At 44.0% G+C, this 27,823-nt stretch overlaps 1 protein-coding gene across 1 annotated transcript in view; it reads left to right on the forward strand.

The window, feature by feature from the left end:
- The window catches only part of LOC146776065 (polycystin-1-like protein 2), an 865,077-nt gene that overhangs the window by 345,467 nt on the left and 491,787 nt on the right, over window positions 1-27,823 (forward strand). Inside the window, exons 14-15 of the mRNA XM_085637447.1 lie at window positions 1,650-1,844; window positions 16,513-16,658. Of these exons, the coding sequence (XP_085493573.1) occupies window positions 1,650-1,844; window positions 16,513-16,658 (341 nt within the window). The remainder of the gene's footprint in view (window positions 1-1,649; window positions 1,845-16,512; window positions 16,659-27,823) is intronic.

The raw sequence follows: 27,823 nt of genomic DNA on the forward strand, positions 1-27,823 counted from the left end.
CAACCTGAGCTTGAAAGCGTTTTAATCTTGTTTACTCTAGTGAAAATCTCCTGTCTGATTAACATGGACATTTTGATGACAGCACTAGTACGTCAACATCTTATGCTTTGGATGTTATGAGATGAAAACTACTACTCATGTGATATTAAATGAAGAAATAACCCCATGGAGGCCATGTGTACAAATTCTTTTGTCCCAGTCATTACCTAATAGAAGACTTGAATGTTAATTTTCACACCTGTATAAAACTCTTGTGAGATGATTATGAACAAATGTAGATAATTTGCTTTATTATATATGTGTTCATCTTCTAATATTGCTTTAATAAAATACTCCAGTTTGAGTTGCATGATGGTACATGAGCAGATTTTTGGGTTAATATAAACGAGTACCCCTCTCCTGCCAGTTTAGTGACATTAAAAGTCTAGATTTCATATAAATTGTGAAATTATCCAATGGGATCTACACATTCTCAAAAAATCGAATTTGAACATTATTTTAAAATAATACTAAAGTCTCTCAATATTAAAGGATCTCAAATTAAAGACCTTCTACACCAGTTCACAATAAAAAAAAAACAATGACAAAAGCATGTTTAAATATCTGCTCATCTTGTTTATTTCACAGTTCGACAAACTTAATTGTATTCAGAAAGCGGTACAAGGCAGTACCAACCTTGCAACTTTTCAATTTTAGCAACAGTCTAAAATTGTCTTGAAATATAAAAATATTAGGTGAAAAAAAGTATATTCTAAAATTATGAAACAACATACATGTCAATTCAACATGCTCACATTGATATTTATTTCTATCCACATATGCATTTGTCACTATTATCCTTCAAGCCATCGTCAGATTCTTAACTTGCCAGCCGGTATTAATTTAAAATTTTAATATCTCTTTGATCCATTTGGAATTAGCACAATCAAGAAAGTGTTCAAAGGTATTATTTAAGAACACATATTGAAAGATTGCTTGACCAGAAACTTTGCTTTTCAAATGAACAAAATTGTTCACTCAAGGATCTCCCATACAATTTCTCAAAATGGTTTTAGAATCAATTTATCATTCAAGAAGCTCCTGTTTTCCTCTCTCCTGCACAAATCATTCAGTGTTTAACAGAGACCACCAAACATGATTGCTTTCTTTAAGATCCCAACAATGCATGTCTGAAATTGTACAAGACTCAATATGATTCATGTAAGACAGACAGTGGCTAATTTTCTGCCATAGACTATAACGCCAAGAATTCAAACCTTTTGGATTAGATTAATGATAATGACCCTGGAGTAAGACCTAAATCAAGTTTACAACATTTTCCTGAAGGGTGGGAATTATGTTAGGGCATTAATGTCACTCCCGTAATTGGCAAAATGTACCACATCCTACCCTTTTATGCCTTAATTAAAGGTTCTGATGAAAGTCCACCTTGAAACAAACAAGTTAATAGATTGCTATCATGACTGTACTGAGTAGATCCCCGAAACAGTTGCTACAGGAGGAAAGTATCTCGAAATATTTATAGGAGGAAGGAAACTCTTTCCAACTTGTTTATTACTGCAGAAGAATGTTGCTCCGCAGTTGCCAAATAGAAGTATTTTGTTTTTTTATTGATTTATTCATCTAGTATGGTATTTTTGTCTTTTCAGCCATAAATTCCCAGGATTATGGAGAGGAGTCCTATGTAGTGAGCACACTGTCTGCACTACAGACACCAATCTGTGCTGTACAACCTAAGGAGGGATCAGTGCTCACAAGCTTCAAAATCTCCTGCTCAACATGTGCTGCAATGCCTTGTCCTTCACAGCATGGATCACTGACCTACTGCTTCTATCCCAAAACAAGTAAGCAATTTTTATGTATTTGGTTTTTCCTGTCTATCCTTTTGTTTTTTTTACAAATATTGTTATTATTCGGTTTTCTTACTTTGCATCTTGGATATTGCAGAAAGAATATAATAACAGCAAAAACAATAACTTGTTTCGCATGAGGCACATTCTGGAAGGACCATATATTATTCATGCCAACGAAAACTATTGAGTGACTACATTTATCTCCATGTTGTGATAACCCCGACATCAGGTCCCATCTGAATGTTCGTAAGACATTAGACATATGTTTAGCTAGTCTGACGATGCATACCCTGAACCATAACAACAATATGTTTGGCATTAAGAGGTGTGGACACTGGTGCGTCATCTAGTAGGTCTAGCCCGTAGTTACATCTCCATGGTCCCCATATTTTGTGAAGTTTATGTGTGCATTCCCTACTAATATGTCGTACGTTCAGCGGCCATATAGAGGTCCATGCCCTTCTTCCACTCTTTCATCGTGGGGTCTCTGCCATGCCACACCATCTTGCCACATCTCTCTTGGCCACCATAAGGCCTAGTGCCACAAAAGTCAGCTGAGCCCTATTTATGTCAGCCTCGACTTGGTATACCCAGTAGGATAAAACCCGGGGTCTAAGGGTATGTGTGCCCCCACTATCTTCCCCAACTCTCCCACTATTTTCCTTCAATACAATTGGATCTTGATGCAACCCCATACTGTATGGTAGAAATCATCCTTTACTATCCTACATTTAAGACAGAGTGGTGTGTCGTACCTCCCCATCCTATGCAGTTTGTCTCTATCATAATAGATCCTGTGTAGGATTTTGTATTGGACCAGTGTGGAGGAGTGTGGCTCAATGGTTAGAGCGGCAGACCCTGTAGCAGAGTTCTGGCCAGGGACCAGGGTTCAATTCCCGCCTCGGTGGGACTCGGGCTCAATTTCCTCGGACCTGTCTATTCATGCCTCGGTGCCTATTCTAATCACGGGCCCCACGCTGCAACTCTGGGCAATAGATTGCTTAGCCTCCACACTGGCCCCAACAGCGCTAAGGATGCCTGGGGGTATCCAGGAGTGGACACTTCACAGGGAAAGCCAGGAGGGGTTCCACAGCGGTATGAGTATCAGCGCCAGGAAACCGCAAAGGTGACACCGCAAGGTGTCCGCCTGGTGACAGTGCGCTCTATAAGTACCTTGACATTTACATTTACCAATCACATTCTTGTTTTGATGGCTACATCTATGGGGTGTGTCAGGGCGGCCTCCCAGTCTACATCTTTCAGGCCTCCTATGTCACCCTCCCATCTCTCATGCAATTTCCAAGGTTATCTGGCATGTTATTGTTTATTGTTTTGTATATTGAGGAGATCATCTTTTCCACCAACTCCTCTTGTAATAGTCCCCTTCGAGAGAGGCATATTCGGGGAGCCCAGAACACAATAATCCCTCTGATTGCCATGCGTGGTTTAGTTGCGTGCACTTGCAGAATTGGGATCTATGTGGCCCATATTCTGTACTGAGCAGCCCTTCCCATCAGAGTGTTGGGGAGGTCTCTCCATCTCTCCGCATTTCTTTTAAAGTTCTCTATCACCTTATCCAGGTTTGGTTGCCTGCATACTTTCCTGTGCGGGGTGATAAATATACCCAGGTATTGGAATCCATCAGACACCATTCCCAGTTCAATGTGCAGGGGCAGCTCCGGTGGAATTCCGACACGGCCATATATCATCGATTTATGCCAATTGATTCTATATCCTGTGTACCTCCCATATATCACTACAGTGTCGAACAGGGTGGGGACAGTACTATCTGGTTCTGTAACATAAAGGAATACATCATCTGCATAAAGGGAGATATTCTCTTCCCAGTCATCGGTAGGGGTTATTCTGAAGCCTCATATTTGTGGCTGGCAAGCGATGGCACACACCAGTGACTCCAGGGTAAGCACAAAGAGAAGCTGGGAAAGTGGGCATCCCTGCCTGGTTCCCCGTCCAATGGGAAAGGCCTGTGAGGACACCCCGTTCACTCTGACCGTGGCCCCTGGTGCTTTGTAGAGCAATGCGACCCAGCTGGGGAAATTAGGCCCAATGCCAAATTTAATGAGCGAGTGGCAAAGGAATGGCCAATGGCCAATGTACAGCGTTGAACCCTTTTCTCGCATCTAAGGAGAGAAATAAATGTGGTGTGGGGCGGTCCCTGACCCTCATCAACCAGTTGTGTGTACTACGCAGGTTGAATCTAGTGGCACGGCCAGGCATGAACCCCGACTGATCGACAGGGTTGCTAGAATTGTAGCCAGGATTTTCACTTCGGTGTTTATAAGGGAGATGGTGCGATAGGAGTTACATCGAGTTGCATCGGTCTTGTGGTGTGCCCTCTTTGTGTATTACTACAATTGCGGTGTACCGCTGGTCTATAGGTAGAATTCTTTCCCTCTGTGTGTCCTGAAAAAGGTGTAGTAGGTGTGGCCCCATCAGATCTATGCATCTCTTCTATAGTTCAGCCGGTAGGCCATTGGAGTCGGGGTTTTGCCAGTTCTCAATTTAGCTACTGCCTCCTGAATTTCTGTTACTGTCAGGTCGGCTTCTAATTCTGCCATTCCCTCACCACTCAGCACTGGGGTCAGTATGCTCTCCAAGTATCAGAGTATCTCAGCATTATTGTGATGGCCGACTCAGTACCACGCTAAACCTACCGATAGCAACAGTCTTTTGCTGTATAGAAGTCACCACCCCAGAGCTCTCAAAGAAAATCTTCCCTTCTGCCAATTTCTCCGCATTAGGAGAAAGTGCAGTTCCGTGGCTAACTTTAAATCGGAGGCAGAAATACTTGCAGACAATCTCTGTAAAAGAGAAAACCCGCAACACAACATTACACTTTCAATGAAAAGGGCCAGGAACAACAATTTAGAGGCCCTACTTGAAACACAACACAAAGATCCCATCAAGGCTCTTACATGTGTCACCACATACACACCAGACGCCAACAGGATACGGAGCATTATCAGGAAACATTGGGGTATCCTCAACACTGGCACACTCAATTTGCCTACTCCAAGGTTTGCATTTAAATGCACCAGCAACCTCAAAGACATGCTGATACATACCAGGTCTAGAGCCCAACACACAAACCCTCAGAGACCCCTTTGGGATCTGCCTCCTGTCACAGGACATTACCCGTGTGGGTCTTGCATAGTCTGCCCCCTCACAGAACCAACCAAGGAAGTAGCTTCCTCTGAGACATTCAAATGACAGTTAAGAAATCACACAAACTGCAATACTGACAATTGCATCTACATGATCACCTGCCTGTGTAGCCTTCACTACATTGGCATGACCACCAGAACTATTAAGACATGCATCACTGAACATAGGAGAAACATCAGGTGTAATAGAACTAATACAAAAATGTGTACACATTTCAAACTCTCTCAACATCCACCAGACACTTTATGCTGGGTCATCCTGGAGGCACACCCCAAAATGAATCAAGCAACACTGTTCAGGAGTGAACAAAGGTGGGTGCACCGGTTGGTGACTGATAAGGAGGGACTCAATGAAGATATCCCATGGAGCACATTAAATAGATAGGGATCCCCTTGATAGAACCCTTGAGCATGGCACCACATTTCGAAATTGGGTATTGAAGTCATGACCTTGTCCTATGAACACCTAGGACAAGCCTGAGTTCTAGTCATATGCCACCACCATTATTTTTCAGCCTTGTCCTATTAACATCTAAGACAGGCCCACGCTCCGAACATGCACTGTCTTCTTTAGTGGGATACATTGTTTTTTCGAACACTAATCCATCACTGGTGTTTGGCGCTACTTCTCTTGACACGCACTGACAAGTGTATTTTAGATGACATCCCCTTGTGGGACACCTTTGTGATTGACACTGGGCTATTAGCCCCCTATTGCCCTTCCTCTCGTATGAGCCCCCACTTTATTTTCACACTGACGGGTGCATCATCTCACAGTTAATACCACCTGGTGGGGGATTTTCTCGACCCCCCAACTGTACAGTGTGATCACTTAACCAAGCGACCGCACACCCCAAATGGCCGCGTTATTTACTGATCACCACCTTTGGTTATCACAAATGACGTAGGGTCACATGACTCAGTACGCATTGGTCAACAGGTATGGGGCTACTCAACCAAGATGGCGGGCGCTCTGTACTTCGTCACTAGGGTTGGCGCCCTAGTGCACCATCCCCGGGCCGCTCTGTCCCCCTGCCCTTCCGCTGCTGGCAGCCGGGAGTACATCTGAGCCACGAGACAGATGGCCAGTACCTCCCGGTCCCAGCAGCGTTTGGGGTAGGTCCACTGACAAACCCGTGGTGAGAGCACCTATGTATTGACTACTGCCGGTGCCATGCATCCTTGATTCTTTAAAATTAACCTACTTGGTATGTACTTACCTGTTGAATCTCCAGACAATGGGCACACCAGGGACCACCTTTAAGGGATCGAAACTGTTGCATAGAATTTTGGATGGCGCAGCTACCTCAGCCCCACCATGCACACACATTGGGGGCCTCAACCTTAGACAGGGTGTGTTGTGACTCTGGTGTGGGAGGGGGCCGTGTTACATCCCATGGGGCATGTGACACACTTTCAGCAGGCGGATGGGGCTCCATGGTGTCCCCCTCGTTTGACTCGCAATCTTGCTTGATTGCCACCTTGAAGCGAGCGTCTTTGTAAATCCACTGTCATTTATCCAGGAGCTTGCATGACCTGACCAGGTGCTGTCCACCTTCCTGTGTAACATATACACTCCTTTTGACCCTTACCTTTCCTAGGACACAACATCACAAGGTGTCTGTACATGCCGGGAATCGATGGTAGGAGCCATTGACCCTATAAGGGTGAATCCTCCCTCTCTCCAGCTACCACATTAATACGGGTACTTTTTTCAGACCTGTTGTTTTTAACTCATTCTGTTTTCTACTTCACACACGAGCATTACACGACTGCGTGATGCATGTTTTTAAACTCTTTGTTCCACCACCACGTCATCATGTGCACTGTGTTTGGCGAATTACGCATGGGACACGTACTATGAATTGAACGGCATCCTCTCATTTAACCAGTGTGTTTTGTTTTTACCAGGTTGGCTAACCAGACTTTCAGGTACCACATTTAGGGTGCTTCTTGTGGTCTATCACTGTGACTTTATGAGACTACCACAAGTAGTGTAGATAGATCAATATTTTTAGGTCCTGAAGAATTGCCATCTAATAGACGCGATGGCAAGAAACATGTTGACCTCTTTCACAGAGCGCAATATCCTGTAGTATCACAACAGGAGTGCGCCACGTCTTTTTATTCGGGATAGAAGCCATTTTCATCAAAATTGTCCTGATTGGACTTCTATTCCTGTTTTAACCTACACATTGTCTGGTAACCCACATTCTACACATCTACACCCCTTAGGTCCCTCACACCCACTGCAACAAACGGCAAGGAATAAAAGATCTCGGCTAAAGAGCCCCTCATATGGTGCCCATCAGGTATTGCAGCACCGACCTGACGAGGAGCTAGCCCTATGATGAAGCATGACACCTAGCTGGCTGGGTGTGTGAGGGCCCTAATTCCGCCAGGAGGAATTCTCCCCCTTTTCTCCTCCCACCCTTTAGTTAGCACTGCCTCTCACTTAGCCAACCTCATTCCTTTACCTGCTAGGAACTGCATACCCTTTTCTGCTTGCGCACTTTTAAAGCTAAGCAACTTTTAGAAAGTTGCCACTCTGTGCTCCAGCTAGTATAGTTTTCTTACAAAGACCCTGGCACACAGACAGCTTTCTGATCACCTGGGGAGACATGTGAACGACTCCCCAGCCTGGGAACAAAGGCAGTTGCCGCAGAGCGAGGTGTCACCTCCTCCCACAGGATGGCCACTTATGGGTTTAGCCCAAAGGTGTAGTTGCTTTTCTGAGGGAAGTAGCACCAACACCCCTGAGCAGGATGCCTTTTGTTCCTGCAGACAAAGTGGAGACAGGGTCAAGGAGGGAAAACTCACCCCCAAACTGGTTCCACCGTGGACGTGTATCCACTCTGGTAGCCACACCTCTAGGGTGGGCTATCAAGCTCCTTAAGACGGAGCAAGGGCTGTGCCATTTTGAAAGGGGCAAAAATGTGGCACTATGTGGTAGCCAGATGGCACACATCACAGGAACTTCATCACTAGGCAGGAGGAGACCCAGTAGCCCATTGGTTAGTGACCATGTGGTTCCCTCAGGGAAATGTTCTGGGATAAATATGGCACCTATGGCACCCTGATCCTCAGGTCACACTGGAAAGGAAGAGAGGACCGAAGAAAGACTGCCAAAGAGAGGCTGCATCGTTTGAAGGACTCGATAGTTTGAACTGTGCCTGTCACTCCTGGCTCTGGGAAATCTTTATTCACAGCCCCAACCTACAGCAGGGAGCTACCAAGAGCTGAAGTAGCCAAAACTGACAAGTTGGTAGCCCCTGCAGACGTTTTGCCGCTACCAGTTGTCAGGCAACCAAGAGGACAAATCCGAGATAGCCAAAAGTTGCACACGAGTCTGCCTGACCCGGGACTGCTATCCAAGTCTGATTCCTCGTACCCAAGGGATATAGCCCCCACCTAAGGATTTTGCTACAACAGCGGTGCAGATTGACCATTAGCCCAGTATCAGATGGCCTGCTTCTGCAGCTAAGTGAACTTCTCTATGGCCAAGTTTACCCCCACTTCTCCCGTGGACCGGGGAAATACCACAAAGAAACCCCCGAAGACCTCACCACAACCGGAGCATCCTTTGGGCATCTTTCGCCACATCCCTCAGCATCAGGACCACTCCTTTGAAGTCTTTGGCAGTTGTCCTATAAAGCTGAGATCTTGCTGTAAAAAGAGCTCTGGTGGCCAGGTGCTGTCCAAAGTCTCCTCTCTGGCCCCCTAGACCTCTGTCGTATTGGCTTTGGTCGCCCAACACAGGCCGGAGTTGCTGAGCTAACTGTTTCAAACTTTTTAAAAGTTTACAAAGTTTTGTTGACCAATGCTTGTTTGCGGTTATATTTAAAAATTATATTATTGTTTAAAAACCTGTATCTCCGGAACCAGTGGATTTTGCTCATCAAGGTCTCTAAACATTCATAAAAATATGATCTATTGTTCTAAATTGGTGTCCTCTTTCGGGTGAGGTGATTTTCTTATTTAATTGTTTGGTGCTGTTAAATGGTTGACACATATTTCCTTCCCTAAGCCTTACTGCTCACAGCCAGAGCTACCCATGGTTGAGCCTGAGGTTTAGTAAACAAGCCTGACTGGACCCAAGATGGTATTTGAGAGTGAATTGCACAATCAGGTCCCACAGCCCTATCACATAGTACACCCAAATCCTCACAATTAGAAATTTAGTTGATGTTGTCACTGACATATTCACTTAACTATAACACTTTGGTTATGTGTTTTTTTTTGTGGTGGTCACAACTGGGTAGTTATAGTTAGGATTGTTTCTCTAGACACAAGGCATTTTTTGGTTTTCTAATAACTTTGGGGCCATTTGACAAATGTTCACAACATTTTCCAAAAACAAAGCAAAGTCACTTCAGCTCTTTCCTGGAAAGTTTCGGAGTTATCCATCAAGCAGGGGCCAAGAAAAACGGCGAGTCCCAAAAGCAAATTTCCCCCTACATTTTCCATAGACCTCTTTAAGTAGCCCTACCACAAACATTTAAATCCACCAAGTTTGGTAGGAAGCTAGATCTCACCCCGCAGATTGTGCTTTTTGTCATTTGGTGTAAATCTGTTCAGTAGATTTTGAGAAATAAAGGTAAAAAAATATTTGTTTATCAGAACCGTTGGATCTGAGGGACTCCTGTGAGAGCATTCAGTGTGTTTTGCCACAATCCCGCTGGACTCCCATGGTATCTTGGCAAAAACAAATAGGCAGCCATCAATGTATTTATATATATGGGGAGGAGGGTGCTTGAGTGGGACCCCCAGCCCATTTTGGACCCCGGGGAGCCCCCCGCTGGAAGGTATATTTAATTAAGGGTAGGTGCACGGCCTCCCTCCTAGAGCCAACTGTAGCCCCGGGGACCCCATCCCTCAAGGCCAAAATAAAGTTTAAGGCCCCACCCCCTTGTTAAGCCTTAAAATGGCCCGGGGACCCCATCCCTGGGGCTGGCTCAGTGACTGTGTCCCTGCGAGCCCACCATCGGATGCAGCAGTTTCCCTGCCTGCACTACTGCGGGCCGAGAAACATATGTTTGCTCCTGTCTGGCAGGACTAGTAGCAGACTTGTGTTTAGTTTCCCTGCCTGCACTGTTGCAGGCAGGTAGATAGAACCCATTTATATATTTGATGAATCTTCACAAAACGTAGATCATATTTTATTGATTGTGATCGATAATAATCAATATTATCTTTGCTAAAGATGTTTTCTTATGCATAAAGAGCTTTACAAAGATCTTCAATGAAGACAAATCAACACCCTTTAGTAGTGAATTGACAACTCTCTATTTACAACGATAAACAACAAGAGAGAGAGGGTGTGTCCACACTCTTGGTCCCCCAAAAAACAATATAACAACAACAAAAGAGCGTGACGTAGTAAAAAGATCGAATATACAATGATACACTATGTGCTTGGGAAAAGTGTGAAGGAAACAGAATCCATCTGATGAAAAATAAAACCCTCACTCACCAACATAGTTGGTGACATGCTTCATCATGGGGTTTTAGCCAGAGTAGCCTTATGCACCTCTGGTGTGCTTCGACGCTTTAAATTAAGGCGGAGCAGCAATTTCAGACTGGAGTGAAGTGAAGTGATAAGTGTGAAAAAAGTGAAAAGGATTTTTTAAAAATCATGTGTCGTACACCAAAACATTTTAATAGTGACGAGACAGGAATATGTTAAAAACTGTGAAGGATAATTACTACTGACATTAATTTGGTCAGATTTATCCTATGGGTGGTCAAGCGGTCGACATGTCTCAGCTTATAAGATGTTTGTTCACTAAGCTTTCATCAGGACCTAATTATACAACAGAAAAAGGCACCTTGGCGGTGTAGGCTCGCTAAGGCCTACCCTAACCTCAGGTGCAAAGAACCGATAGACTCACGGTTCCAGTCGAGGTCTCCCACTGTTCTGGAAACAGACCTCGTATTTCTGAAAAAAAGTTTATTTCATTAAGGAGACACATAATAGTTGCCTTATATTCATCAGATATACATGAAACCAAGCAGAAGAGACTGAATCAGTCCCCACGTTATTAACATAGTCTATGTAAACTCATAGCCATTTCTGTGTTACAATCAGAACAAGAAGATAAATGTAATTTACGAAGTTTGTAAACATGCCAAAATCCATATACTCAGACAATATATAGATAGAGTATTTCAACAATTTGGTCGATACTCTGGCCAGACATGATTAATAGTATTAATAGAGATCACATATGTCGTGGGCACTGTTAAAAATGCTTTACAACTTCAAAGAAGGAAAGCAAAATTCGAAATGATAAAAACAAATACTGCTTCCAATGCCATCTCTAAATCGATTAAGAAACATTGGCGTATCCTGGAAAGTAACAGTATCAAGTGGGACAAACCTCTATTTTCTTACAGGAAGGCTAGGAGTATCAAGGACTCACTAGTTCATACGAGACCGAGAACTTGTAACATACCGACTACTGTCTCAGTTCTAGATACCTGGGGTTTGCCACCTGTTCTTGGGCATTACCCCTGTGGGTCCTGCAGCATCTGTCATCTCACGTCCCCCACAAAGTCCTTATCTCTGGAAACCGGGAAAACTTGGATTCAACGCAGCCACACGAATTGCAACACTGCGGATGTGATCTATCTTATTACATGCCCATGTAATTTAAAATATGTGGGCATGACTACAAGAAAGATCAAACTACGGATTGGTGAACACCGGAGTAATGTCCGATGTAAAAGAAGTGCAACTAAATTGACTGAGCACTTCCTGCGTCAGAATCACACTGCAGATGATCTACATTGGACCATTATCGAACAGGTGAAATCAACTTCATTGTTCGATAAGGAACAGCGCTGGGTCTATAGGTTATCTACACATTTGTCAGGACTCAACGACAATATCCCTTGGGGCACAGTGTTGAGACGCTAAAACAAGAGCCTTTAAATTAAATACCCGGGTTCATCATAGTGGTGTTGTGCTCTCATTTCTGATCTAGGGACCTATTCTGTATTATGGCCGCTTTGGATCTTTGGTCACCTGTGGTAATTTACATATTATAAATTCTGAGGATGAGTCTGCTCATCCCCCCTATATATATTAGGCCAAAGAGGGTTTTTGATTCGTCACGAAATCCTATATTTTGCGGAGTCCCTGTAGTAATGAATCTATAAAATAACTGATCATCCGTGACAATCATTTTGGGCAATAGATGGTAGTCGGCAGTCGGATCTAAAGTGTTGAGTTGCCGTTGCACGGCTTTCTGAGTTGAATAAAGCTTCAGGTTGAAAGGAGCCTTTAGCGCTCTAGCATTTTTAGAGGATTGCAGTCATGTAGTCCTTCTTCACTGTCTCAAGCTCAGAGGCGTGTGGGGAAAGACTGACACATTCACTTCCGGGTCGGCAGCGGCTGATTATCTGCATTTAAACACGAGCCCGCCATTACGCATTTACCTCCGGGCTCGGCGGACCTTTTAGGTGCAGACTGCTGGCTGTGGACTTGGATGATGTAAGTACCAACTTCTCAATAAATGCGATCCCTCAGAATTATGCTATACAGAATAATATGGCAAACAATCTATGTGAGGGACGATGTGTTGTTACATCTAACGCTTACCCCGCATTTTCTCCTTCTGTTGCCACAGCTGTTCTGTAGTCCCGCAATCCGCCTTCTTGCCCAAGGAGCGCACACCCACTCTTTTATACGTAAGCTACCAGTGTTTTTATCATTTCGAATTTTGCTTTCCTTCTTTGAAGTTGTAAAGCATTTTTAACAGTGCCCACGACATATGTGATCTCTATTAATACTATTAATCATGTCTGGCCAGAGTATCGACCAAATTGTTGAAATACTCTATCTATATATTGTCTGAGTATATGGATTTTGGCATGTTTACAAACTTTGTAAATTACATTTATCTTCTTGTTCTGATTGTAACACAGAAATGGCTATGAGTTTACATAGACTATGTTAATAACGTGGGGACTGATTCAGTCTCTTCTGCTTGGTTTCATGTATATCTGATGAATATAAGGCAACTATTATGTGTCTCCTTAATGAAATAAACTTTTTTTCAGAAATACGAGGTCTGTTTCCAGAACAGTGGGAGACCTCGACTGGAACCGTGAGTCTATCGGTTCTTTGCACCTGAGGTTAGGGTAGGCCTTAGCGAGCCTACACCGCCAAGGTGCCTTTTTCTGTTGTATAATTAGGTCCTGATGAAAGCTTAGTGAACAAACATCTTATAAGCTGAAACATGTCGACCGCTTGACCACCCATAGGATAAATCTGACCAAATTAAAGTCAGTAGTAATTATCCTTCACAGTTTTTAACATATTCCTGTCTCGTCACTATTAAAATGTTTTGGTGTACGACACATGATTTTTAAAAAATCCTTTTCACTTTTTTCACACTTATCACTTCACTTCACTCCAGTCTGAAATTGCTGCTCCGCCTTAATTCAAAGCGCCGAAGCACACCAGAGGTGCATAAGGCTACTCTGGCTAAAACCCCATGATGAAGCATGTCACCAACTATGTTGGTGAGTGAGGGTTTTATTTTTCATCAGATGGATTCTGTTTCCTTCACACTTTTCCCAAGCACATAGTGTATCATTGTATATTCGATCTTTTTACTACGTCACGCTCTTTTGTTGTTGTTATAACTCTCTATTTACCGCAACCTTTTGTGGATAGAAGCAAGGCAGTGTTGGTTATAATTGGTGCATGGTCTGGTATTAAATTTACGCCAATCTCTGAATTTATTAAGGAGCGATGCAACTTTTTGCTCATAAAAATATGATCAATCCTTGTTTGTGATTTATAAAGAGGTGACTACTATCTAACTCTGTAGCACCACATTAACTAAACTCAAGTTGTAAAACCAAGCACAAATGCTTTTTTGCATGTGGGTTTAAGCTTCTATGTTTGCCCAAAAATAATATGACAGTACAACTACAAGTTTGTTGAATTAGATGATGAAGTTAAAATATTAATATCTATTTATCAGTGTTTACAACTCCATGTGAAACAAACTGTGAACAATTCAGGCCTTGTTAACACAGCTTGGCTGTGCTACTTCAAACACAGTCTAAATCATGACGAACAACACATAGTTCAGGTGAAGTGACTGGGAAGCAACGCCTTGTAAATATTCAAGTAAGAAAATATGCTGAGCCGATTTGTAGAATATGTTGCCACCATATTCCAATAATATCTCTTACCTGTCGCAAAAGATGTGGTGCATTAATTCAGAATTGATGCAAACGGATTCTCACTCAGATTGTATCAGTAGTAAAAGAATAAAAATAGTCACTGCCCCCTTTGGGATTCTGAATAAGTGAAAGTCTGAGGCGCCCTGATTATTGCAGATGGGCAGCCTTGGTAGCGACTTACCTTCTCTCCCGTGTTGTGAATGGCGGCAATGTATGTCAATGTTGAACACTTCAGGAAGACTGTTTCTGTCATTTGCGTTAGCATGTAACTGCGAATTCCTTTATTTTCTTCTTAGGTCATAAATGTAGAAAAAGGAGTTCTGAGAATCGTAAATATCATATCTCTGAAACTCAAACTGTCCACTGCTGAGTGAATGCTGTCTTTCATTTTCCGGCACCTGATTGGCTTAGTGCTGGCTCTTCACACAATGCCTGGGGTGAGCTGGGGACATGAACTCAATGCCTCAGCTTCATACATAAATAATTATCATCCTTTTTTTAAAGCTTCGAACAACTGAATTGATGTCAGCAAAAGCTCCATTAGCAGGGTCCATCTTTTTGGCGCCGAAGCTACAACATCAATGTTTTAATTCTGTGGGGCCATTTTACTAGATATGTTGGGTTAACATTATGAAATGAAACCCACGTCTTTGCAAAGATATATTTTGTACAAAGTGATTGACTCTTTACCTGACATTAAAACAAAAACCTTCAAGGTGGTCTGACAAGAATCTTGAATTTCGGGTCGCTACCATGCACAGAATGCTTAATATGATAGCATCGTACATGATGGTCCCATTATTCACCCGAATGTATGTATCTTAATATGAAACTTTACATAATGTGTGTTTGTACAGGCATGTCAACTGCCATAAAATTTGTTTAAAAAAATAAACTTAAAAAAAAGGTGGTCTGACAGAAAGAAAGGCGACCAAAAAGATGATGTGAATGAATGGCTTCTTGTTAGAATTGGGTTGGACGGATAACTGATTTGAATCAAAGTTGCCTCCTATGGTTTTTGAATGTTGAGGGGTTGGAGAGGGAATCCCACGGTATTAAAGTGGCAAAATATACTCGTTGGTCAGTTTAGGGAGTGGACGCGATTCCACCTCATGATACCAGGGAGAGTTCTGAGAGGAAAGATCAAAAGTGCCGGATTCTATTGTACTTTCTGTCCAAAAGACACAGAGGGGCGATTCCAAATTTGATCTTACCCAGTGAGTCGTTTGTTATTCGTTAATATTAGATATCCATAAGGTTCCCAAAGAGAAAATGCTCCCCTTTCGATACCCTGCAGGGAGGAGGTTGGGCACAGACTTGTCCAAAAACAGAATATATTAACTAGGAAGAAACACAACAGGGATAATTCTTCACACGTGTATGCTGGGAAGTCCCTTATAGTTTAAGCCTAGCAGAATCATTATGTCAGTGATCTTAGTATTGTATTGTGTATCGGTGTGGTCTGTCTGGGTAGATGGGAGGCTCTTTCTCACATAGCCTGTGTGTGTCTGTGTGCAGGTTTGTATTCATGTATCCTTGTTGGAAGCATGAAGCTAACTTTAGCATCTGACCTTGGGGTTGGACTTTGCAGAACCCTAGTGGGGAGATTTTCAGTCTCTGTCTGGCCCCACTGTGTCCACAGATTCTGATGGGGCAGTCCATCTTGACAAGGCTGCACTGAGGAGGTAGGTAGCTGCACAATGTAAGTGTCAGAGTATGTGCTCATCCAGAGGTGTTATCTTGGTGCATAAGGCTCAGTCATTCCAAACATGTATTCCAGATGGCCCACTGATGGTGCAAGATGTGGACGGTGGAACATGTTGGTATTGTGTGAATCCCCAATCAGAACTCTGCGAGCGAATGAGAGGGTAATACATACCTTCGGAGTAAAATAATAATTCTCAACTACTTACAGACCAAAACTGGAGTCAGAGTTGTGGGAAAATTGAGAGGGCAGGCGTTCAGCTGGCAGATATAGCTGTTGCATTGATACTACAAAACTGCTGATTGCCTGAAATTAAAAGCCTATCATCTGGAATGCTGGATGTAAATGCAAAACAAAAAGTTGCAGTTCTTCTTCTCCAACAGTGCTTTGCCTGGCAATTTTTATTTAAAGACCTTAGAAGTAATCTGCTAATTCGCATGGAATTCTTACTACTACTTTTCAAGGAAACCAGAGATGTCACTTCGAGAAGCCCATTGTCAGAGTGCTACAGATGAATGTTTGCTTGTCTTCTACAGATAATGACATATATTTTAATCTGTTGTTTCAGGTTCCCTTTTGCATTGCGGCCCCAATCCTGAACTTCCATCTGTGTATCTGCCGCTTGGAGAGGAGACAAATAGTTTCCTGTTAAATATCACAGTTACTGTTCAAAACAGTTTTGGTGACACAGCCAGGACAACTACTGCAGTCACAGTATGTATGTTTGATTTATTGTGTATTATACGGATAAGTGGTAGACTGCATTGCTGTATCAGAGCGCTTTTAGGGAAAATATTTCTTTGGCGTGTGTTTTAGTCTATTCTGTTTGGTTGAGTGTGCCTGCGGAGGGGAACACCTGTCTAATTATGCAGGCAAACTCCCTAATTGATGGCTATGCACAATGGAGGAAGAAGCTGAGAGTGGCCAAATGCACTATGGCCAGGGTCATTGGAATTATGCGGCGATGGAGGAGCAAATTATGTGGCACGGTTAACTAAATTATGCAGCTAGGAAAAGCACATTATGCAGCATAGTGCAGCACATTTTGTGATATTACATTATTATTATGGCATTTTTTACACATGCTATCACGGTCTGTCGAAGGTTTTACCTTATTAGTGCCAGTTTAACACCAAAATATAGCAATAGGAAACCGAAAGGTGACCACTCAACCTTTGCAAAGGGTTTTCTACTTCAAGGCAAAAAGAGTAGCCACATGTTTAATAACTTTTGGTCTGTTTGAGCTAGAAACACAATTTTTTTTTTTTTTACAAATCTGAAGAATATGGGGCAAATGATGGTTTGTGTGGCAAATGCTACAAATCCATAATTATGCAGAAAATGCTGTGACTGCAAAATCACATAAACCAATAGCCTTGACTATGGCTAAGTTCCCTGTATCTGACCTTAGGCAGCAGACAAACAGCTGAATGTGCTGCCCTGTGCTGCATGACAGGGGTTGAACAGAGGTAGCCTTATGTCAATGGACCCCCTTAGACAAGCCTTGGCTAGTTCATTAGTTCTATTAGGATGAACAAAGTGTAAAGGTGAATGGTTCGCCTGGTACTTTTGATCTGCATTTGGCACTGGCATCAGGCATGTTAAGGGTCTGTTACTCTTGTCACTTCAGGGGGCTTGTATTACACCACAGAGAGTAATTGCCTGCAGCTCTGACAAAGATTTTCAAGCCATAACTGGGATATTCATACGCTGGCTTGGCAGTGGTGTGTTGTGCTGACGTGAAAGGTGTTGTTAGTCTTGCTTGATGCACTCATTTCATGCTCTTCGCAACTGTTTGTAGACGGTCACTTGGTCCTGGTGCAACTCCTTTCTATTGGGATTGCAGCATTCATACATCTGGCGCTTTGTCATCTCACAATACCACATTGAGTACACAAACCTTTCAACATATTGTGTTAAAGGAGGAGCACCCACAATTTTGCCATTTTCATGTGAGAATTGATAGTTGTCATTCTTTTTGTTGCTTTTTTTAAGTTATGAAATTGTGTGAACCACACTCAGTAGTGGGCACCAGATCATGATGCAACAAGCATTGGCATAGCCAATAGGTCTCGCTTTTGGGACCTTATAACTGATTAGCCATGCAAAACTTGATGTTGTTTAATGAAGGATATTGTGCTGCATAACTAAACACTTATAATGTCCCAAAGGCGACACCTATTGGCTATGCATTGGGGTGCCTTATAAGTATTTAGGTAGAGCTATTGACTTTGCCAATGTTTCTAACCTGTGCTGTAAAGAAGTGTGTCTGCTGTGCAACATGCTGAGAAGTTGTAATTAAAAAGTGTAAGAAGCACTGAGTGATGCTGTTGTGTCGTTGAGTGATGCTGTGCTGGCCCTGAGTGATGCTGTGGTGGCCCTGAGTGATGCTGTGCTGGCCCTGAGTGATGCTGTAGTGGCGCTGACTGATGCTGTGATGGTGCTGACTGATGCTGTGGTGGTGCTGATTGATACTGTGGCGCTGCAGAGTGGTGCTATGGTAGCGCATAGTGATGCTGTGGTGTTCCTGAGTGATGCTGTGGTGTTCCTGAGTGATGCTGTGGTAGTGCTGAGTGATGCTGTGGTGGTGCCGAGTGTGTGGTGGTGCTGAGTGATGCTGTGGTGGTGCTGAGTGATGCTGTGGTTGTGCTGAGTGACGCTGTGGTGGTGCTGACTAATGCTTTGGTGGTGCTGAGTGTTGCTGTGGTTGCGTAGAGCGATGCTGTGGTGGCACTGAGTGATGCTGTTGTGGCCCTGAGCGATAGTAATGCTGTGGTGGTGCTGAGTGATGCTGTGGTGATGCTGTGGTGATGCTGAGTGATGCTGTGGTGATGCTGAGTGATGCTGTGGTGGTGCTGAGTGATGCTGTGGTGGTGCTGAGTGATGCTGTGGTGGCGCTGAGTGATTATGTGGTGGCGCTGAGTGATGCTGTGGTGGCACTGAGTGATGCTGTGGTGGCACTGAGTGATGCTGTGGTGGCGCTGAGTGATGCTGTTGTGGCGCTGAGTGATGCTCTGGTTGTGCTGAGTAATGCTCTGGTTGTGCTGAGTGATGCTCTGGTGGTGCTGAGTGATGCTGTGGCTGCTCTGAGTGATGCTGTGGTTGCGCTTAGTGATGCTGTGGTTGCGCTGAGTGATGCTGTGGTGATGCTGTGGTGATGCTGTGTGGTTGCTGAGTGATGCTGTGGGTTTTCTAGTTACAGTGGTAAAGAACTCCCTCCAAATGTGCAAGAGTGAATAATTAATGCTGATATTTAATTTGTAAAGCATTTTAGCAATACGTACATAGAAAATTTGGTGGAAAGAGCAGGACGGGAACTGATGTGTATTTCATTCAAAAGCCAGACATGCAAACTTCGCCCCAACCCCACAGACTGCTGGGTACAGATCCCACATGTATGAGTAATCTAGTTACCGGTCATGGGTGGTGAGGTCACAGTCAAGCTGTGGTAACCACTGTCTGGTGTGGTTTAATCCAAGAGCAGCTAAAGGTGGCATGTCCAACGTTGGTACAGGAGGGCCGGATCATGTCCAGTTTCCAGGATATTGACACAAGATAAATTTACATACAGGAAATCCAGGAAAGAACCATTTATAGTCAATGTTTGTCTTCAAACCAGCCACAGATCATTCGTCTTGGACCAGAGTTGGACACCCATGAGCGAGAGGAAGTCCAGCAAAGAAGCAGGAATTTACCTTAAGAGAGACAACTTTAGAAACCTCGGCCTACTTCCGAAAGGTGCTCGCAAGCAGGGGCTTCTGTGCAGAGTAGCAATAGAAGAGAAATAGTGTATTTACTCTATGCCACTAAAACCATGAGGTACAAAAAGGCGCTGAGTAGTTCGCTCCTCTCTGGTCGTCATAGTGCAGACCTCCGAAGGATGAAAGACTCGGTGAGCCCTGCTGAGGTCCATTAGTCTAATGAACAGCGTCCATAGCTTAGGCCAAGTGATAAAAGGAGCAGTTACAAATGTAACCCAGCCATATGTCAGCCAAATACACTCAAATATTGTCCCAGATAAATGCGATTTGGTCCAGAAAATATGCGACAGAGATTATAAGAGCCAATCCGATTGCGTTCCAGGAAGAGACGAGCATCTCAGCAGGAGGAGACAAGAAAGGAACAGGAAAGGGAGGGAGGCGAGTAAAATCCCAGACTGAGGAAAACCAGCACACACAAGTGAACACAGAAAAACATAGAGATGCGTCAGTGATCAGATTAAAAACCAGGGCCGATGAGGCTGAAGGGAGAAGCAGAAACGCGGAGGAGTGAGAAAAATGTACATTATTAAAGAGTTGTAGAACTGCTGATGCATGTTGACATCTGATTGTCAGGAGTACAAAAGGAGGCGGAGGATGCAAATCCATTTATGCAATAAATATGCAGTGGGGCATGATGGGGAACTCCGCGTGAAACCGAGGGAGTTTGAGGAGGTATTAGCAGGGTCGTTGACCTCGTTCAATCACTCGATGAAGGCTGGTAGGAGCGGAAAAGACGAGATGTAAGTCACACTTTTAGAGTGAAAGCGTGGGGGAGGAGCCGCCCCACAGGTATGTATAGGGAAAAAAGTGTTTAAGAAACGTTTCTGGACTTTAATGCATCTGCAGAATGTAGGGATCTCCATTGTACCTTTGAGTTGTATAGTGAAAGTATCACTTGTTCACAGTGCTTCGAATCGTCAATTGAGTACCAAGCGCTATTTAGGACAAGCCATATTGGGGCATATTAACAAGCCAGGCGATAAAATTATCGCCGCTTTAGCGGCAGAAAACTGCCGCGAAAACAGCGATAATGGGCTTGATAATATGCTCTATGGAATTCCAATTGAAACCCATGTTAGATGTCCTTCACATCTAACATGGGTTTCAATTGGAATTCCATAGAGCATATTATCAAGCCCATTATGGCCGTTTTAGCGGCAGTTTTCTGCCGCTAAAGCGGCGATAATTTTATCGCCTGACTTGTTAATATGCCCCTCTATTTCTAAGCACCCAGGTACTCTGTCTAACAAACGATCTTCTGTGTAGTTGTTCCCACAATCTAATTATGTATTTAAGAGCGTTAACTAGCACTGCTGAACCAAGTGGTATCAGTGACGTTTACTTCATGACTTATACAATATTTTATTAGATTAATAGGTAAACACGAGTGAAGGCGGCCACCAAATTCAGATTTACAGAGGAAGGAATTGAAGAATCTATGGTGAGGAGGGCGAGGGGGGAGCTGAGAAGGGGGAGACGGGAAGCAAAGCAGTACATTAGAGGGAATAGGGTAGCAGTGAAGTAGCAAAGTAGAGTTTGGTTCAAGTCCAGATTGAACAAGCATTGGCCGCGCGGCCGTAAAAGTAACGGCCGCGCGTTCGTGAAAGCGAAAGTACATGGCCCTTTTTCTATTGACTTGCCACCAGAAGCTGTCCCTCTTGTAGTTGTCCTTGCGGGTGTCACAATTTTAAAGGACGGTGTAACAGAGGGATATTTCCAGTTAAAAAATAAGGTGATTCACTGGCTTGGACAGAACCGCCCGCTCCCCTCGTATATTAACGGGGAAATCTTACATGTTAGACGTTTACCCTGGCTGGGCAATACACCAAAGAATATAAATGGGGACATAATTTTAATCAATTTTAGGGACCCTAGAGCTGTTAGCCATATTCTTAACTGGCACACAAATCATATGAGGTCTGTTATTACCACCTGGGAGTTAACTTATTTTTATCCCAGATCGCAGACAACTCCCACTATTAATTCCGGGGCTTTACCTCGTAACCAACCCAACCCTCCCATTCTGCTTAGAAACCGCTATGAGGCATTAGCAAATCTTGAAGACGTGGATTGACTCAATAACCCCAAGGCTCCGTCATTGGTCCCCGATGAGTCATTTCCTGATACATTTCCATCTTTTAATGAGTTAAGGAATCCAATACCAGAAGCAAGTGCAGACACCTGTATCAATCATTACATTGTCCCAGATCCTTTACCATCTGTCATCCATTTGGCTGACACTGAGGCTATCACGGGGAATTTACTCTCCTGGAATATTGCAGGGCTGTCCTCTAAACTAGAATCTGAGGATTGGATATGTTTTGTTAACAAATTTGATCTATGCATATTCCAGGAGACTTGGTTATGTGAACCTCTTTTTGTACAGGGATATTTGAATTATTTTGTGCCTGCACTAAAGGGCCCACGGGGGAGACCTATGGGGGGTTTAACTATATGGGTCCGCCAGAGTCTAAAGCTAGCAATCAAAGTTGTTGAAACCAATAATCGAGATATCCAACTAATTAAAATGGACCTAGATAAACTAGGAATGTTGGATATTTATAATGTCTATGTTCGAAGTAACAGGGGAGGGAGATCTGAGGCTTTAGTAGCTTTGGGTTGTCTTCTTGATACCCACTCCTTAAGCAACAACATCGTTATTGCGGGTGATTTTAATAGAACATTTGAACCCCTAGTCAATGAAGATGACCTTTTCGGAGACGAAGAGGACCGGCAATGGGGTGTTCCTAAATTGGAGCTCACTCCGGTTGTGCGTTGGTCCAATGATGTGATCGGCCTAAACGCCCTATGTTACGAAAAGGGTTTAAGAGCCCTAAATGGAAGGACTAATGGTGACAGAAATGGGACCAGCACATTTGACAATGGGCGATACAATAGTAGAATTGACTACGTTCTATGTAGTCTTAAATTATGGCCCCTGATTTGCGACATGGAGGTCGTTGGGAGGATAGAGAGTGACCACAATCCCCTGTGTGCAATTCATAAATGGTGGTCCCACATCAACTGTCCCATAGGCCCTCCTGAGATTATCCCCCCCCTGACTGTTCCCACTAATGACATGCGTAGATTAAGGTGGGAAAATGTAGTAACTAACCATCAGGCTATCGCTAATATTAGTGGACAGGTACACAAAGCAATATTGGCTATAGAGCACTCTAACTCACTTAGCACTGGCTTAGACAAGGTAGTAGGAATACACAACACTCTTTTTTGCACAATTAAAGACTATTTCCTTAAACCTGTGAAAAATAAAGGAGTCAGAGCCCCAAAGCCTGCTAGGTGGTATAATGACCAGTGTAGGGAAGCACGACTGGCTTTAGGTAATGCCATTAAGGGGGGGCAATCTGTTGTAATTCAATCTGCTAGAAAGGATTACAAAGCTAGCATATCCAGGGCAAAGAAAGTCTGGGACTAACACCACTGGTCTGAGTTAAGGGCAGCTAGTGACAGAAAGGATTCACGATTATTCTGGCACATTGTCAGGTGGGGAAGTTCGGCAGGGATGTTCGATGGCTCCCGTGCTTTTTACATTGTACATCAACGATGTTGTCGCCCGTATGCTTTCTGCACAAGTGGATGCCCCTTCTTTGGCTGGGACCAAAATCCCTATTTTAATGTTTGCAGATGACACGCTCATCCTATCTAAAACCCCTAGCGGTTTGCAGTGTGCCTTGTCTATTTTTGACCAATTTTGTGGGGATTATGGTTTAGAGGTTAATACAGCCAAAACAAAACTAATGATTTTTAATCCCCATCGTAGTTTTAAATCTAAAATTACTTTGAATGACCGCCCGCTAGAGGTAGTGAACACTTTTGTATATTTAGGTATACATATATCTAGCGAGAAGAGCTGGCGGCATCACATTGATATGGCCACACTTAGACATAGGCAATTGTCTGGTGCTATTTGCACAGAGCACAGAAAATCTTTAACCAAACCTGTAAAACCTGCGTTACAGGTCTACGAAGCAAAGGCTCTAGGCTCTGCGCTTTATGGTGCTGAGGTCTGGGGCTTTGAGAAGGTGGTTGCACTTCAATCCTCGGAGAATACATTTCTTAGGGCAATAACTGGTGTTCCTAAAAGCACCCCGTTGTTGCCCCTCAAATACGATTTAGGTAGAAGAGCAGTCTCAGATCTGGTAAAGCTTCGCTCGATCTTGTATTGGCGCAGGCTATGGACGACTCCTGTGCTCTCTCATTATGCCGAGGGCTTTTTAGATATTATACGATCTGATGTATACCACAAAATTGGATGGTTAAAATCACTTAAGATATCCCTGACTGAGCTTGGTATGTACTCACTTTGGGAAGATCCGGCGAGAACAATTTTTCCATCTAAAAATACTTTAAAGAGTACCTACTGGGAGATGGTTGCCTCCCGGCACTGGAGTAGCTCCAGTGCTGGTTCCATGACTGGAGTATTTTTAGAGGCCAAGATGTATCCCTGTTTAGAACCCTATTGGGATATCATAACCAGGCCTGGAGAAAGGAAGCTCTTTTTCCAACTTAGAGCAGGTGCACTTCCCCTGAAATCTTTGACAGCTAAGTGGGTAGTTGGATCTTGTGATAGCTGTCCTGTTTGTGGTATTACTAAAGAAACCATCGGTCACTTTTTATTTTCTTGTAAATCTTATGCGGTTCCAAAGCGCATCTGGCTGTCCCCGATCTGTAAAAACCTAGGGACTGTTGTGTCCAAATAATTATTCCAAGGGCCACACTTACCACTGGCCCGCAATATTAAGTAAAATAAGGAGCAGTTGGCAACGTGGAAGGTTCAAACGTTTATTAGCCACCACAGAACTCTATATAGAGGAGCCTCGTCGATCCTCACCCATCAGGTGCGCCGAGGAAGACTGCTGGCTCCTTGACAGTAACACACTTTTATACATTATCAGTACAGCATACAAAACCTTATATATGGAAAAGTACCAGTTAGTCCTGGCGCTCCTAATGAGCTCATGCCTATTTCTAGTTTCGGTTACACATACAAAGGTTACTATCTTTACAGAGAAGGTCAAAAGGGTAACTCCCTTCTCGTCCCAGGTCTAGAGGTATTTGCTTGATACTCCTTTTTAGCAGATGTGACCTTGCTTCTCAGCAACTCAGCCTGTCTCCTAATAAATGCAAGAAAAGGGGGAGCAGAGGGTGTGCGGAAGAGACCACGTGATTCCCAAGCGAAAGAGCCGCAATCCAAGATGGAGGCGGTTCAGTTCTCGGCCCTTTTTGTCGTGCTAAACATAACGGGGATTTCGAACCTTTGAATACACCATAACTAATCACACTATCATTAGATATACTGCGCTAATCATACCATAGTGACTTGAATACCTCAGAACGGCCCTTTTAGCGCAGCATAGCTAATAACGGGGTCAGTCTTCAAAAATACCCTCATCGATCTGCATTAAGTCATGCATCTCCTTCTGAGCCCGCTGGGTATCCATCCTGGTTTGGACGGGCTTGGGCCTAGGGATGGATCGGCGAACCTGAGTAGCGCAATACGCACAACAAGCAGGCCCGCACTGTAGACAAAGGCAGCAGGTGAAAATGAACCCTACTACTCCCAAAAGAATCATGAATAACTTCCATCCCCAGGTGGTCACCAAATCCCAAAACCACCCGGACAAAGACCAAGTACCAGTCTCGGTGTGAATTTCAGAGGCTAGCCGATGCAGTTTCTGGATGGCTAAATGGACAGAAGGGGCGGAGTCAGGTATATATACACAACAGGAACTGCCGATGACTCTACAAGCTCCTCCGCGATCAGCTAGGATAACATCTAAAACAAGACGATTTTGAAGGGTCACAAGCCGGGTCGCCTGGAGCTCCACTGTGATATTAGTTAATATTCCTGCAGTAGTATTAACCACCCCTTCCACCACTCTAGATAGCCTCCTAATTTCTTTACTAGTGAGGATGGGTCCCCATATGGGCAACACCCCTTTTATGATATCAACGAAGTGTTGGGCTGGAGTGTCAGTCTGGTCAGTGGCATCATTACTGGCGGCTTCAGCTCTCAGACTCCGCCGATTTAAGGAATGGGACTTATGATAATCAGAAGGAGCTATGTAAACCGGTGGGTAAAGGAAAGATAAGTAACACCTACCTGCCCATCCTCTGGGTAGCCAAGTGTATGCGTTTTCACCGCACACAAAATAAACATTGGGAGGGGTGAGCGTTGGGGGACTGCTGAACGTCTGCAGTCTATAAGTGTAATTACATCTACTATAACCTACAAATAAATGTCCAGTACCCTGCACGCAGAAGGAGGAGGATGTATTCAGTACCGGGACCGGAATGATTTTCTCATCTGAGACATTTCGCTCCTGGAAATACTTGAAATACTCAGTAAAGTTAAAAGTCATGAAATCCAATACTTCATCCCTCAACCAGGTATCATTTTCATGATCAGTGTACACGTTCATGCAGACGGTAGGATCAAGGGTACCATCCGTTCCCTCAGCATTAGGAGTAAAACCTTGGTGTTTCTCTATATAGGCTAGAATCAAGGCATAATCCTTCTCTGAGAATCGACGTTCATCTATAGTGTAATGTTCGTATAGCATGGATAACATTTTGAACCAGGCTTCGCAACTACCTAAATAAGATAAGGGCATTGATATAAACAAATCTTGCTTATGCATCACTGACGGGAGGAGACCACAGACCCAACAATCAGTAACATTTGTGGAACTATGAGTCTGGTGTAGCATCTCAATGAAGGCATTATGTACATATGTCTGTCGGTGCCAATCCTTATGAGGGGCAAAGGTCTGAAAATGATGTTCCTTAGGAGCAGGGGTAGACACTATCAAGGTGTGTACAGGATGGCGGAACTCTAGATATATAAACAAACCTAAGCATAGTACAAATGATACAATCAGTATAGAAATGAAAACAATTTTAACACGCAAACTCCATGAGGAGAACATTGGCAAATGCGGGGGAATGGTACGGGGTACTATGGGACGCCCTTCTTCAGGGACAAAACGAGCAAAAGGGTACATTTTCTCACTAAAAGTCCAATATAATCTCGGGAAAAGGGGGCTACAAGCAGTCCGACCTGCTGGAGGGTGCTTCTTTCCTGTGTCCGTATAGAGCCTCACAGGCAGACTCCTATCGTTCAGAGAAACCAAAAAGGTAAAAAAGATAAAAACTTCTCGCGTTGGGGTCGCACTTGACGCAACCTGTGTTGAAAAGAAACTCCACCTGGGCCCCCACCAACCGATCAATGTCTCTATCTTCGTTCTGAACAGAGCTTTACTTAAAGTTCCATGCTCTCAACGAGTTCAGTCCAGTGTTCTACCAATCCTCAGGTCTTTGCCGAGGCCTCCAACTTCACTCGCCAAGGCTAGACCTGGGATTCTCTATTTCCGGGGCCGCAGGTGATATCGATCCCGACCAGGGGTTTCAGGATTCATAAACAAAGCGGGCACAGTGGGGTCAGACGAGGAGCTGGGCTCCCGACCAGATGCCTCGCTTTGGGCAATTGGGTGGCCACAAAAAGGGGTTTCCAAGCTCACAGCACTCTCCCCTCGCCCGTCAACCTCTCTGCGGGTGTCCAGGGAAAGTGGCTCTCTAGTGCTGGGTTCGCCCTGAGTTGGCAGGCCTTCCTCCTGGTCAAGCTGCTCCCTGGGCAACGGGAGGGGAACTCGCTTAAGATGGGAGATATGGATCCAGTGCTGCTTCCCCTCGACTTTCACCGCCGTTCGCGTGGCCAGGAGCACTTGGTACGGCCGGGACCAGCGTGGATCCAAACTCGACTTTCGTTGGTAGTTTCGGACCAAGACCCACTGTCCAGGTTCTACACTGTGTCCAGGACCCTCCGGCAGGGGCTGCAGTACTTGCAGATATCTGTTGATGAATGGAATGGAGATCTTTAGTCAAAGCATACAAATAGTCAGTCAACATAGGATGGTCAATGTCCCTGAAGGATTTGGGCCGGGGTACTCCCCACACATTGGCAGGTCTGCCAAAAATTACTTCATAAGGGGAGATACCGCTCCGTGAATGGGGAGTAGTTCTCACGGACAACAGGGCCAGGGGCAGGAGATCAGGCCATTTTAATCCTGTCGTGTCCTGAAGTTTAGCCAGTTTCAA

Source organism: Triturus cristatus, chromosome 12 (assembly GCF_964204655.1).
Source record: "Triturus cristatus chromosome 12, aTriCri1.1, whole genome shotgun sequence".
In the NCBI taxonomy this organism is placed as follows: Eukaryota; Metazoa; Chordata; class Amphibia; order Caudata; family Salamandridae; genus Triturus; species Triturus cristatus.